The 15519-nt window shown below is 44.8% G+C and overlaps 1 protein-coding gene and 1 long non-coding RNA gene across 3 annotated transcripts in view; one reads left to right on the top strand and one right to left on the bottom strand.

Annotated features, from left to right (window-relative positions):
• Zdhhc20 (zinc finger DHHC-type containing 20) overlaps window positions 1–399 on the bottom strand; it is a 90940-nt gene extending 90541 nt beyond the window's left edge. For both annotated transcript variants that reach the window (XM_023699147.1, XM_023699148.1), the window contains exon 1: window positions 148–399. In XM_023699147.1, the coding sequence (XP_023554915.1) occupies window positions 148–265 (118 nt within the window). In that variant the 5' untranslated portion in view covers window positions 266–399. The remainder of the gene's footprint in view (window positions 1–147) is intronic.
• Window positions 400–644: 245 nt separating this feature from the next.
• The window catches only part of LOC111812065, a 37640-nt gene continuing 22765 nt past the window's right edge, over window positions 645–15519 (top strand). Inside the window, exon 1 of the long non-coding RNA XR_002817660.1 lies at window positions 645–901. This is a non-coding gene — a long non-coding RNA (uncharacterized LOC111812065). The remainder of the gene's footprint in view (window positions 902–15519) is intronic.

Here is a 15519-nt window from a genome sequence, read left to right as displayed (position 1 = left end):
GCACGGCCCCGCCATTCCCGCTCGCGGCCCGAAGGCAGCACGCAGCACGCGCCCCGCGCTCCGGCCCGTGTGGACGCCCTCGCGGGAGCGCGGCCTGAGGCGCCGCGGCCTGACGCTAGTCCCTTACCCCGCCGGCTCGGTACTCACACACGCACAGCTCCACCACGTACGCGTAGTAAGACCAGGCCACCACGAAGGCGATGAAGAGCACCGGCACCCAGCCCACCACGCGCTGGCAGCAGCGCCACAGCGTCCAGGGCGCCATGTTCTGCGGGCGACGGCCTAGCCCCGTGCCGCGCGGCTCCGGGTAGCGCCTGGTCCCCGGAGGCGACGCGGGCGCTCCAGGCGGCTCCTCACTCGACTCTTCCGCGTCCGAGGTGGAGCTGCTCGAGGTGAAGGTCTGCGGCTCCTCGGCGGCTCCGCCCATCGCGGCTCCCGGCCGGGTCCCGCCCCCATCCCACATCCCGCCCCCTCCCCCCGCGCCCCCCCCCACAGCCGCCGCCGCAGCCGCCACGGCCGTCGTCGAAGTGCGCCAGGGGCGGGGCTTCCGCGGGCAGCGGGGCGGGGCTGGCCGGGGTGGGCTTGCAGTTGGGGGCGGGGAGCGGGGCAGGCGGGTGGGGTTTGGAGTAACTGCTGGGCGGAAAGTGCCATGGATGAGAAGGGTCAGGATGGCTTTTGTGGATGCGTGCCCAAGGGAAATTAGCCCTGCTGGCTCAGTGCGCTGAACGCGCACCCCTGATTCTGTAAGACCCAGACAACCGGGGCACCTTTTCACTTGCGCCAAGCCTTGCCCCACGAGGCGTGAGGGCCCTCAGTGTGTGTGGCCGTGGGGCTCCACCTGTGAGTTTCAGGACCATTTCTGGAGCTTCTAGCCTCGCTTCCATTATTTTTAGATGAACAGGTAAGTGCCCGTGATTTTGGATGGAAGGCGCATAGATTTCATGTTTGATTTAGAGCCCAGTTTTAAGGTTGAGTTGTGGCAAGGGGAGTGTGTAAATGGCTCTTTGCCCGCGCTCCTCCCCCAAAACAGCTGCTGAAATTTTAAGAATTTATTTACAGTTGGAAATTGCTAAGGAATAACTGTAATCACAGTAGAACCTAGAAGCATCATTATGAAGACATCATAATACCAGGTGAGAGGCATTAGAAATAATTCCAGACAATAATTCCTTCACACCGAGCTGTATCTCTAGCCCTTTTCTTTAATTTTGAAAAAGGATCCGGCTATATTGCCCAATTTGAACTCGAATTTATGGTCCTCCTGCTTCAGCCTTCCAAGGTTCTGGGATTACAGGCATGCACTGCAACACCCAGTTCCGACAGCATTCTTAATATAGTTCTGGCTCCTGCAAGGTTAAACTGGGATTTTAATTAGTTACTGCTCACCAAAATCTTCAGCTGAAGTTCCCCTTTTATGCTGTGATATAGTGGTAGGAAAAACGAATAATAATTACTTAGCTATTGGATGCTACTGCTTGAAGTAATGAAGCTTGTGTAAAACATTTTGTTCTCGCCAGGTTTACACCTTAAAAATCTTATTAGTCACAAAGTTGACACTAGGTTCTGGGCATTTAGATGGGTAGATTTCGGCTTATTTTCCAGAGAAACTAATTAGGTTGGGTTGAAGTTGGCATTTGGATTGTTACAGGTGACTTACAACCTTTTTTTTTCCTGCCCTCTGTATCAGAATTGCATTCCTAAAGCTCAACAGACTGACATTCTGTACAAGCTGTGTCAGCTGGACATGATTTCTGTTGGCTATGTCATTTTGTTTTTGACACAAGCTCTAAAATATATTAATTTCCTAGGGCTGCTACACCAGAGTATCACAGACTGGGCTTTAAACACCAGAAATGTATTGTCTCATGGTTCTGGAAGCCAGAAGTCCTAAATCAGGGTGTTGGCAAGAACCCATGCTCCCGTTGAAACCGATAGGAGGAATTCTTCCTTGCTCCTTCCTAGCTTTTCTTGGTGGACATTAGTCTGGCTTTCAGCTGCATCTCTCCAATCTCTTGGCATTCTTCTTTCCTGTATCTGTCTCTGCATTTTCTCCTGTTAGGTTAAGAGTCTGCTCTAGCAGTCTGACCTCATCTTCAATAGTTATATCAATCATGGCCCTTTTTCTAAATAAGTTCATGTTCTAAATCACTGTGTTGTGGGGCTGGGGAGATGGCTCAGTGGAATAAGCACTTGCCTGGCAAACGAAAGGACCTGAGTTCAATCCCTGGTTCTGAAAAAAAAAAAAAAAAAAAAAAATCAATCACTGTGTTGTAATTCATATCTTTTTGTGGACACCACACATGCAACACATAGAAGTTTTGATTCTAATTGGATGAGTCACCTTCCTACCTCCTTGAAGATAGGAAGTATTTTTTAGACATCCTGTTTTCCCACTGTGCAGTGAAGATACAGAATATTTACCAAGTAATGGTTGGATGGACAATTGAAGGCTCCTGTTGTTATCTAGCTGTTTTTCCTGTTGGTCAACAGCTAGATCACATTGATTTCTGATTTCTCAATGACAGCCACATGTTCAAATGTGTTGACTTTCTAGAAAAATGTTTCAGATTTCTTTCCTTGTCCTAAACCCAAAGATATTCCATGTGAAGGCACATGTTACAGCTTATATCTAGATGCCATCCTAACGCCACATGCACTCTCACAGGTGGGGCTTCTCAGAGCTCTCTGGATCTAGGATGTGATGGCTGAGATTAAGGGTGCCCCACTCTGGATGTGGGTGGTACTGTCCAAAGGGTAGATAGCCCAGGTGAGTTATAAAGAGACAGAAAGAAAGCATTTGTTGCTTGTTGCTTGATGCCTCCTGTGTACCCTGCCATGGACTATTTCTCCTCTGTGATGTCCCTCTGCCCTGCTTTACAACTGGCTGACAGTGAACTGAAACTTGTACCAACTGTGAGCCAAAATAAACCTTTCTTTTCTTACGTGTGTCAGGTATTTTGTCCCAGTAATAAGAAAAGTAATTAAGACATTACATTTTGGGACAGGTTAGTAACATTTCATTCTTTTGGGAATGTTTCTGAGCTCCTAAACAAGAATTAATGTTCTTTTTGCCTAGGAGCAGTAGCAGCCAATATCCTAACCACTCCTTTCCTTTCCTTTTCTCTATTGGGCCAGTGATTTCCCTGCATCTCTGCTTATGATTGTGACAACAGGGGATTCCTTAGAGGTCATGCTGTGAGAAAATTTTTATCTTATTTATTTATTTTTGTATGTTAAGGGAAGGGTCTACAAGGTGTGCAGGGTCTCACTACTAGATCTGCCTGTTTACAGCCTTCCAAGAGCTGGGATTACAGGCATGCACCACCATGCCTAGTCTCAATTGACATCTCAGCACACCCTGGGGTTGGGGCTGGCACGGCAGGCCTCGGGATCGAACCCCAGCTCCTGTGCCTGCTTGTAGGCACTTTAATCCGCTGAGCTATTTGGCCGGCCCTAAATTTATATCTTATGACTTTTGAGGTGATCCTGACTGGCCATAACATTCTGGTCATGGTAGAAAGAATATATTAAACATCTAGAACACATTTTTCTGTTCTCTTTTTGGGGGAATGGGGGCATAGTGGTTGGGGATGAGGGTTGAATTTCTTTGTCTTTTTGGTTTTCCATTTTTATTTACTATAAGGCTCTAATCCAGACTCTCCCAACTCCCTATCTGCTTGACAACAGAGACAGTATTCTCAGCAGGGAACTTAGCTGAGCACCACTGCTGTTATCAGCAAGCACAGGACATTGTAAAGAAGGTAAGATAAGACAAAGAATTTTGCAAGTCCTGGGCCATCTGGGGACATCTGGAGACAGCCAAAAATTTACACTGGCTACTCCCAGGACTTTGCCTTTGAGGTGAAAGACAGCCAGAGAATTTTGACCACATATGTTTATTAAAGAATATTAAAATCATCCTAACAACGCTGCCTTCTTTTCATCCCTATAAGAGGGCCACACTTTTGTTCAAGGCAGATGGTTTTCGCCCTCTCTGCCTCCCTGCACCTAGGCACAATAAATTCCACGCCATGTCACCTTTATACAAGCTGGTCGCTATCCCTCTGCTCATGTGTTACATTTACCATTGATACTTTTTGGAACAGTGAGTTCAGCAAAGCTGTTTTGAAGTTGGAAGCGGCTTTCTTACCACCTTCTCTTGCTACCAACCCAGTTCAGGTCACTATGAACTTGCACCTGAATGACAGGTGGGATCTGTTCCCTATCCCCAACCAATATGTACCCCATCTCCCAAAAAGATAAAACAATCAGGCTTACTGATCACATGGCTTTTAATGGAGACTGGAAGAGGGCAGTCTTCTGACCTAGGAGGTAAGCAAGCTGCCAGCAGGCCTGGTGACTAATTTTTGGTTTCCCCCACTATAATCACCAGTTAGGAACCTGTACTATTTTAAATTTTAACTCTGGACTGAGGACCAAGGGCAAATAGAGACAGCTATGAAGCCTTTTGAGCAATGGAAATCAGAGATGCAATTATGCAAAGTATGGCATATTGATAACTGGTGGTGAATTTGTGACACCCAGCTGAACTAAACTAGCACGGGGCTGGATGTGGGAGGCCCACCTGAGGATTGTTGCCAGCTGCATAGGAGACAAACCTGGAGAAGCTGTTAGGGAGCTGCTGGTTCTCTTGGGCTATTATCCTGGAGGACCTCGTCTTGCAGGCTTTGCTGATGAACTTAGTCGTTCTCATCAGACAAGGAGCTCAGAACCTCATTGGTGCAGAGAATGGTTTATTTCGGGGGAGCTCTGGTTTTCATCTTGAGCGTTGCTTCCTGGCTCTAGAGGGCAAGATGGTACATTGTGCAGTCTCCTAGAGAAGCTTATGGTGTTGGCTTTCTTGATGGAAACTCAGCTTTCCTCATCATGCAGGAGCTGAAGACCTCACTGTTACTGAGGATGGCTGTGGTACTTTTCGAGGGAGCTCCAGTTGGGAGGCATTGTTATGAGTTCCAGGTCTTTAGCTGGACTTATGCAGGACATTATTGTGAGATTCAGCCCCTCAGTCAGATTCTTTGGTCTTTACTGTGTGGACAGATTTCTTGCACTCTTGTATATGATTCTTTGGGTGACTATCATTATAAATAATCTTATGTCATGTATTCTATTGTTCTCCTTGCAAATCCCCAAACCACAGTGCAAAGAGGCATTTAAAGTGATTTGATGTGTGTGTCCAAAGAGTTAAGTAGAAGGAATAAATTACATCTCAAAAGAACATGAAAATTTGAAACTAATAGAAAAAATGAGGGCTGGGGAGATAGCTTGGCAGCATAAGGGCCGGCCTCACAAGTGCAAGGTCCTGAGTTTGATCCCTGGTACTGAAAAAAAAAAAAAAAAGAAAGAAAGAAAGAAAGAAAGAAAAAATGAAAAAACAGGTGAATTTGAAAAATAATTAGAAGTCTTATAATAGCTGAGGTGTAGCTCAGTGGTAAGGCACTTGGGTTACCTGGGTACCACACACACAATTCTTCTAAAAAAACCTGTAAAATTAAAAACTCAATAGACAAATTCTAATCTGGATACTCAGAGGACGTTCTTAGCTCAGTGGCCTACACAGTAACTCCCTATAGAGTGAGGATGGCTTTTACCACATACTTTGAATATCTCAGCCCATTAAAGCATGGGCAGTGGCTGACACTTCTGAATAAACCAAAATCATGAAGGCTGTGGTGTGGCTTTGCAGTAGAGTCCTAGCCTAGCATGCAAAGAACAAAACCATCTTTCCCTGATGGGGTTCAGGACCTTGCAGTAAGGCACATCTGTAGTTAAGCAAATAGCAGAAAAAGTTTTATCTGCACATCCCCCAGACTCCTGGAAACAGGCCATCAAAGAATTTTTGGGGCTGATGGTGTAGATCCGTAGTAAGGGCAAGTAGCCTTTGTTTGGCCAGCATGGGGCCAAGGATAAGGAGAAGGCTTTTACTGAGGCTTTTTATTCTCTTTATGTGTCATGTAATCTGCAGAAACCTACAGTGCTGTGAGGTCAGGATGACCTAGGTGACTGCAGTCTCCTGCCTCACATTGCAGGGAGGACTAGAGAGGAGGCTGGGAGACACCAAGAGAACAGCATTGCTGCTGGCCAGGGGTCTCTTTCCCCCTCCTTTAACTTTCCGGTCCAACGCACCTCCTCCTCCCCCGGCCCCTCCCCTCTGCGCACTCCTCCCAGGTGTGCGCTACAGCCACCCGTTCCTCCACTCCCGACCCAAACACAAGCTGATTCCCTGTCCTTGGCTGTGTGCTGTCATGCTTTCTATTCCCTATGCCACAGTTAGAGCGAATCTTTAGAAAATCCAATTTGTTTAACACATGTTTACTGGGGCTGCAAAGAGCCTGTGTCCCTGCTGCCTTGCTACTTCCAGCCTCAAGGCCACAGCCACAGTCCTTCCCGGCTTGCTGTGGGCCTGACCCCATGGCTGCCTTTGTGTTGGACCCTCTGCAGCACCGCTGGGATACTGCTGCCCCTTGGCACCCTCGGTCCCTCTTCCACTGCTTCTTCCAGCCCTGGGGCTTCTGGAATTTCCTGGAATCTCTCCTCTCTGGACCATGACTTTGCTGAATGAAAAGTAACATCCTTATTTCCTGTTGTTTACACAGCAGAAAAACTAGGTGTTCTAGCAGAGATGGGTCCTAGTTTATGCTGCTTTTTTTTCCTTTTTAAATTTTTTTCTTTTTAAATTTTAGAACTTACAGAAGAGCTGCAAATACAGTGCAGAGTTCCTGTAGAGCTGCACCCCACCCCCAAATATCATCTTATTTAGCCATGATGCATTTATCAAAATGGAAACATTAACCCGAGGACAACAATATTAACTAAACTACAGGCTCCAAGTGGGTTTTCACCTGCAACCCTCCCCTCTTGTCCTTTTTCTCCCTTAGGATCTCCCATGGTGTGTAGCTGGCAGATCTTTTCTATTTCTCCTGTTGGTAATTGTTTTTTAGTCTTCCCTTGTTTTACATGAAAAAACACTTTGGAAAAGTACTGGTCAGAGGCACAAGAAGACAAATAATGTGTTAACCTCCATCACTGGGCAAGGGGGCTGGGGAGATGGCTCAGTGGAATAAGCACGTGCCTGGCAAGCGCAACTTGCGCTTATTCCACTGAGCCATCTCCCCAGCCCAGTTTCCCCTTTCTTAATGTGGATCACTTTGTTCAGGTGCTATATCCACCTTGATGTCATAAAGTTTCCCTACCTTGTTCATTAGGAAAAGGTCATTCATCCCAGCCACACTCAAAGGGAGAGGAATGAAATTCCATCCCCTAGGAGAAATCTGTCTCGCCTTTTTAGTATTAATATAGGAAGAGGAGTTAGGAGACACTGCAAGGATTGTTTCTCTGTAAAATTCCTCCTATGGCTTTCAGTGTCCTTCAGTGGCCCTTGGTGGCAGTGAGCTCGTTTTCTTTTTCTTTCTTGTGGCATGGTTGTCTAATGGTCTGTTTCCTACCCAGTGGAAGACAGCCAGAATGGAACTGCAGAGATTTGGCAGGCTTATTACTTGATACTAGAATTTCTGGTTTGGTTAGATTTATCACTTCTGCATTACTGGAAATCTCTTCTTCAAAACATTTCCTGGCCACCATTCTGGGGTGGGGCCAGCACATCATGTAGGGTCAGGAATCAAACCCTGGTCCCTGTGCTTGCCAAAGCAGGTATGTTGTCTGCTGAGTAATCTCGCCAGCCCTGCATCTCCATCTTGCACCTACAGCCACAAGCTTGATGTTTTTATTTGTTGTGTTCTCTTCCTTGAGGGCCTAAGCTTTATGACATATATTATTTTCTGTCTTAGCTGTCTAAAATGATGCGGATTTACGTGTATGCGTCTATCCATCCATGTAACCCACATGTGTGTGCATCTGTCCATCTATCTATGAAACCCACATGTATCTATTTTTCCTGGCACATGGTCACTGTAGCAGTGTTGAAATACACTGCGTATTTCAACAGAGAAAGTGTACTAGGAGAAGTTGGTTAAGTAGGTGTTGTGGGGCTTAAAGATCAAAGAGGGTAGTGAAGTGGTACAGAGAATGCCCTTGCGGAAAACAGCTGCTACTCAGTGCTAGGGCCTGAGTAGGGGATGAGGCTGGTGCTTTGTGGAGTCTGGAGCCTGCTGGGGGAGGAGTAGGGGCTGGTGCAGAGCCAGGGCAGGGAGGGTAGAGTGGGCACACAATGAGGCTGGTTTGGGAAGGGAAAAAACAAATACGCAGAGACTGGTACTGAGGGCCTCAGCGATGAAAGCTGTGCCTGGACATAAACCTGCTGACCCGCTGGACACAAGGCAAGGGCTTGCCCTCTGGCTGGCTGCCTCCTCCTCCTGCCCCCAGGGCAGAAGGGAGCCGGGCATGTGGGTCCCTGCCCAGGGTGTGTGGAAGGGGCTGGAAGAGAGGGGCAGCAGTTTAGCAACTCTGTGTAACTTATTCCTTTTCCATTTGCACAACTGCCTACAATCCTGTTGTATAATTACAAATTACAGGACAATGCATTTGTTAGTATTCACAGTATTGAACATCCATGTTATTTCTGAATTTTTGTGATTTGAAATGATGCTGAAATGGTCATTCCTTTAATCCTCTTGAGATGAAATTTTCACTGGGGAAAGCTTGTACAACATTTTGCAAAGTGGAATAGTTATTGATATGTTTTTATTTTCTAGGAGTTAGTAAAATTTTTCTCCCAATATTGGAGACTTCTAAATATGTAAATCCTGATGTTAACAGCAAAATTTCCCATTTCATCTTCTTGGAAAGGTGACTTTCCTAGAATGAAAACCCTGCCCCTAGCAGAATGTGTGGACAGAGTAGATTTCAGTAAAGATTTGGTATTGATGACCTTGAAAAAAAAATTGATGACCCCAGCTATATCTGGGGCCAGATATAGCTCAGTGTCACAAGTGCCTGCCTGCTAAGCGCAAGGTCCTAAATTCAATTCCTGGTTAAAAATAAATAAACAAAAATTAAGATAAAAAAATAAAGAAAATAATCTCATCTATAAAAAAAATGTTGCCTAGAGATTCCAGTGTTTAATTTCCTTGCCCATCCAGTGTAAACAAACACAAATGATCCATGGTACCATTGTGTTACCATAACACAATGCTCATTCATCTACAAGCTGGCAAATATTTAGGTAAGACACAGTCTAAAGCCCCCCCATAAAGAAATATTGACATATTCTGTAATTTACTGTATATCTTTCTTACCGTGTGCTTGGGTTTTCTATTAAGGATCAAATTCAATGCCCAAGAAAAATAATTTTTTGGAAAAGCGAGAGTGCCATCTTGTGGAGCTTTGGTATTGGCTGCTTTTAAATCTGCTGTAGTGCTACTATGAGTGGTTTTGCCAAGATCCTTCTGTTTTTTTCTCCTTGCATTTCATCCTTTTGCCTCAGTTATTCCATGGCATCAAAGTGGTATTAGTGCCGGTCTGGCTCTTTGGCTTTTGAAGATACGCAATTTCTACTAAATAAAACTTGTCCAGTGCGGTCTTTGTGTATAGATCTGTGTGGTTATTCACATTGATAAGACTGTGCATTTTGCTTTGTACTTCCTCAAGGAATATGAGGGAGATTTCTTCACAATAAGATTGTGATTTAGAGTTAAATCTGCTGCTTAAGAAGTAGTGTGGAAGGATGTGGGATTGATTACAGAGGTGGGAAAGCTTCCTTTTAAGCATTAAACTTTTCCGCCTATCTGTCTGGAACTCAGCAGTTTAGCATGTGCATTGGTTGATGTTGAATCTTTATTCCTTTGGCATGAATTGGGTAGGAGGTTGAAGTGCTCAAGGCATTGCTAGCTCTGCAGCGTAGAGGCTGCACTTTCTCCTTTCCTCTTGACTCCTGGCTTATGCATCACATTGGCAGAGGTGATGGCAGTGGGAATGAGGGGGTACTTATGGGCTCAGAAAAAGAAACCCCAGGATTCAAAGGCTGGCAGCAGAGGGTCTCGCTGGCTTCTCTCTACTCACACAAATCCCTAGTCTCACAATAATGAACATCTAAGACATGCCCAAGGAGGAGGAAAAACATAATTCATAAATCAAATTAAAATCTTTTTCATAGCTGTATTTACCAGCTTGCCTTTATAATAACAAAATTATATGATACATTTTAAAAAGGGCAAGTTTTATTTTGGTGCATGGTTTCAGAGATTTCAGTCTGTGGTTGCTTGGCTCTATTGTTGTGGGCCTGCAGTGACGCAGAACTTCATGGTGGGAGAGTGTGGTAGAGGAAGCAGCTCACCTCATGGGGGCCAGGAAGTAATGAGAGAGGTGAGGGAAGAGAAGGGGAAAGGGGAGCAGGAAAGGAGAAGAAGAGGAGGAGGAGAGAGAGGAAAGAAGAGAGAGAAGAGAGGAGCTGGGGTCCCAGCACTGCTTCTGAGGTATACCTTCAGTGACCTACTTCTGTCTTCCCTCTAGGCCCTGCCTCCTGAGGGTTCCACCACCTCCCAACGGCAAGAGACCTAGGGATCAATACAAAGGCTTCTGAGGGACAGTTTAGATCCAAATTATAGCAAGAGCTCTTAATGTATCTCAGCTTTCATATATCTTGATGAAAGGAGTTAAGTATAAATACTTTTTGGAGTAACTTGCTCAGTGGTGTTCTTTTCTAGTCAGATGGCCAACTTGTAAGTCAAATATTTTCCCTCTCTGTCTCCTTTTTCTTTGTGATGCTGGCATTGAACCCAGGGCCTCTGAGGACCTTGGCACACAGGCTTCCACTGAGCTATTCTGGCAGCCCCTGCAGAGCCAACTTTTATTTGAGATTGGGTCCCACTATGTGAGTGTGACTTGTGCATGCCTCCAGAGACCTCTAAAATGGTCTTGTCCTGGAGAATTTCACATTAGAGTAAAACCTTACTATGTCTACCCAGCACGATGTAGTGACTCAGGATTGCTCTGAAATGGTCTCCCTACCTTCTGGGAGGAGTCACCCCCTTCTGTTGGACAATCTCCCTCCAGCTTGCACGGTACAGACTTCACCCTCCTGGCCACTGTGGATCAGTCTGGCTGCTGATCCAATGATTCAGCCAATCAGCACCTTTCCAGGAATTTCTGAATTTCAGGGAGGGCAGAGTTAGGCCTTCTCTGTGCATGCTTGGGTAGAGAAGGAAATGGCCTCAGGGAGGGAAGCACAGGAATTGGTGTGGGGCTCCATGGCTTTCTAGCCCCCAGCTGCATTTCCCCACAGCCTCCCTGTGTACTATAGGGTCTGGCATTGTGCTCTACCTCCAGGTTCTCCTGATTGGTGCCTCTTCTGTCTAACTTCACTCCAGCTGGCCCTATCACTGTGTCCTGGAGTCCTTGTGAATACACACAGAGAGGCCCACAGCAAGTTGCTCATGGCCAGGAGAGGATGGAAAACCTAGGAGATCCCTTCTCTGTGAGCAGATGATATGGAAACCAGAAGGTTGCTTGGTCCGGACTGGGGAGATAGCTTGGTAGTCTAAGCACCTGCCTGGCAAGTGCAAGGACCTGGGTTCAATCCCCAGTACCACAGGCCTTGTTGGCTCTGCAATAAGCTGGCCACCAAAACTGGGTGTGGTGGTGCATGCCTGTAATTCCAGCCCTGGGGAGGCTGACACAGGAGGATCACTACAAGTCTGAACTGCATAGTGAGACCCTGTACCAAATTTAAAAAAAAAAAAAAGGTTGCTTGATCCACGTAAAATCAGCAAAGGGGTACTTGGTAATCTGCTGTGCCAGCTATTTATTTATTTATTTATTCATTCATTCATTCATTCATTCATTCATTCATTCTGAGATCAAACCCAGTGTCTAATTTATGCTAAACACATGTTCTACACTGAGCAACATCTCCAGTACATGCCCACCATTTAGTCAGATACAGATCTCATGAAAATATTCAACTGCAAGGGCTCCTTTCTTCAGAAAGCTCTTCCTTGGGCACTGTATTGCTTGTTACCACAGCATCTTTTCTATGCTCTCATGACTGACCTCAAGCTCTCTGTCATTTATTACTTAGTGATTGACAACTGCTTAGGGGGCATCTACAATGTGCCAGGTGTCATGGCCCATTTCAGAAACACAGTGGTGAATAAAAAAAAAATTGTTGCAGTCACAGGACTTACACTTTAATAGAATAAAAATAATTGGCAAATTAAAAAATATGTATATATTTTAGGTAATGATAAACTTCTACAAAGAAAACCAAAATAGGGCAAGAGGATGGAGAATAACAGAGAGGACTCTGTTGGTCTCTTTCTCTCTCTCTCTCTCTCTCTCTCTCTCTCTCTCTCTCTCTCTCTCTCTCTCTGGCTACTGCACCTGGGACCTTTGCACTGAGCTGTACCCACCTCCCTTATTTACTTTTCATTTTCAGACAGGGTCCTACTAAGTTGCTCAGGCTGTGCTTGACCTTGCAGTTCTCATGCATCAGCCACCTCAAATGCTGGGATTAGAAGGATGACCACCGCAGTTGGCCTGTGACAGTCTCTTTGATAAGTATCACTTTAAGCTATTTTCTTCCCTGGCTACTTGAGGATCTGCCTCCAACATGAATGACAGTAACTATCCAGAGTAGCAAGTTCATGACCAACTGACTGTTTTAAAGAATATAAATGATCATTGATGTCCTTCATCTTGGAGTAGCAAGTAGTAGTACTATACCAGAGGTCTTTAAAAAAGAATTTATTTTGATTTTTGGTCTGAGACAGGGTTTTGCTGTATAGTGCAAGCTGGCCCCAAGCTCAGCAGTCCTCCTGCCTTAGCCTCCTGAGTGCTGGGGTTATAGGACTGTGCTGCCATGCCTGGCCTCAGATGTCTCTTTTGTATTTGGATTCACTTTGGAAGTGGCAAGACATCTGGGTTTGGCTTGACTTACAAATCCTTGGATTCCATGAAGAAAAATGAATCTAGACATAGAATTGCAATGCACAGCGTGCATGTGAAGAAGAACTCAAGAAAACAGTGGAGAGGGGCTGGAGAGATGGCTCAGTGGTCTAAAGCACCTACTTAGAACAAGTTCAGCAAAGCACAGGGACCACGGTTCAATCCCCCAGCACCACATGCCAGCCAGCCCGCCCCCTGGTGGGCTGAGCTGGCCACACACACACACCACTCACTCTCTCTCTCTCTCTCTCTCTCTCTCTCTCAAATAAATAAAAATTAAAAAAAAAAAGAAAAATTAAAAAAAAAAAAACAGTGGAGAAGGTGGCAGAGCAGTGAGCAGCAGAGAAAGACCCTCTCTGAGATTGGGTGTCCAGAGCTGGAATATAGTAACATGAAGAAGGGAAGGAGGGAGGTGGGGTGGGTCCCAAGGACCCAGGAAAGATCTGAAGGCAAATTGAAGCCCACAGGGAAAGCAGTAAGAAAAGCTTCAAGGAAGAAGATGGAGGTGGCAAGCGGTACTTTCTCCTTGAGCCCTGACTCACTTTGTGGGAGGGGAAGTTTAAAATGCACAGTGACTACTGGTGACTCCAGAGGCCTGTTGTAATTTGCCTATTGTAAGTAGTGAGAGCCCTTAGGAAATGACTACTTCTCAGTAATGTCTTCCCCATGTAGCTGGTTATTGCATTTTACATCTATTGCAAGATCCTACCTCTTCAGATTTGGGGGATGGCACACACTAGTGAAACATTAGTGATATAGAGGAGGGGATGCAGCAGACTGCAGTGGCTGAGTTGTTCAGGTCCATATCTCCCCCAGAAAGGGGGATTGGCTGGAAGTCATCTTGTAGAGAGGCCAACTGATCTAGGGACTCATAGTATCAGCTGGCTCCATCTAGTGACTCCCAGTGGAGTTCAAGCTGGCATGAGGCATACAGAGTGCTACAGGCCAAACAGGTGTGACTGTAGGCTCATGGCTAGAAGCCGGTCTGAACTTCAGTGGAAATAAAGGTTCAGTGAGATTATCTACTGCCCTGCTGTAAGGCTACTGATGGCTTATTAGGCTTAATTAAGATGGAGCTGGACTCTGCCCATGTTGTCTACCAGTAACAGCAGAGATACTCCTTGAAGTGGACATTTTTTTTCATTTCTTTCTCTCTCTTTTTTTTTTTTTTTTTTGTTGTTGTTAGTTTTTTCTATAATCTTATTGAGAAACAAACAGCAGTGAGACAGTTTCAAACCAAATTGGTAGGACAGCTTAAATAATTAACACATTGCATACATTCTTCCTAGTGCTTAATTGCTGTACAAGATGTGGACATGATATCCTATTTACAAACACTATTAGAACAAATCTGTCTATTCATTAACCATTTTGAATACCAATGGACATTCATCTGTATCCCCTTTTTTTGTTAAGTTCTGTTATTTGAATATTATAGGTATCTTAACTCAGCAAAATATTCTAAAAGAGTCCAGTAGTCCATAATAGTATTGGGTCTTCCACCTCACTGGCAGTGTCAGAAATTGGTGACCTGAGTCCCCTACAGCTCAACATAACAGCATGGTTTTACTTCTTATACTTTGTTTTTATACTTTTCTGCTGGATGGTTAAGACCAACGTAAAGCAAGACCTATGCAACAAGAGTTGTAGCTTTTGGATCTGATAAGGTCAGTCAGATCCCCTCAGGATTTATGCTGAGATCCTGTACCTCAGATTGTAGATCCTTTGTCAGTGTCAGCCATGTGGATGAGTCACGGCCATTGCTTGGTCAATGTGCTCTCTGTGAAAGCTTGAGAGAATGTTTTCTCTCCATGTGACTCTCCTTAGGCACACTTTATGTCATCGATCACTTTCCCCTTTGGCCCCATAATTTCCCTGATCAGAAAATTTGGGACACTACCGAGTTACATGACGTTGCAGTATAAGTTCTCTTATGTCCTGAGTCTTAATTGACCTTGGAAGGCTAGGGCCAAAATGTTGGCTTTCCTTGTGGCACTCCTTTTTCTCTAATTTTGGTCTGCAAACTTACGTGGTTAACCCTCCAGAAGCGAAGCTTATTGTTATTACCATACAACCTAGGCTGTTAAGCTTAACCTCACTATGTGTCTGAATATCAAATATCTTAGGCATAACATGGAACAGATATTTTTCATCAAGTATTGCTATGTTAAACTTAAAGTCCCTATAGAATATGATGAAAAACATTAAAAAATTAGAACATATTTTTAAAATACGCATAACAAATTATATAATTTGTTATGTTTACACATAAGTCCAAAAATCTAACACATATACAAAAATCTACACATATACAACCTTGAAGCAGGACAGTCCCATAACATTCCTTTTCCTGTCTCTTGCCTTCATTCACCACCCCCTTTTTGAACAATCATCTACCCGAGAGACAGCCCAGCAGCAACTAGCATGTCATAACAAGCAGCCCATATTCAGAAGACCAGTATGACAGACACTCCAAGCATGAAACTATTATTAAAGATTACCATCTTCAGTGCAGTTGCTTAGTTCACAGGTATCAGTATATATAGTTAGTCAGGGTGAGAGTCTTTCCAATTAACTGCTAGATTCAGAAATCTTCTGGAGAGTCTCAGGATCATTGCGTTGTTTTAGTTTTTTCTTCATTCTTATTTTTATGTGAGTGTG

Source organism: Octodon degus, unplaced genomic scaffold, assembly GCF_000260255.1.
Source record: "Octodon degus isolate 3935 unplaced genomic scaffold, OctDeg1.0 scaffold00111, whole genome shotgun sequence".
Classification (NCBI taxonomy): Eukaryota; Metazoa; Chordata; class Mammalia; order Rodentia; family Octodontidae; genus Octodon; species Octodon degus.
The sequence above is the reverse complement of the archived record's forward strand: the minus strand, read 5'-3'. Positions and strand labels throughout refer to the sequence as shown.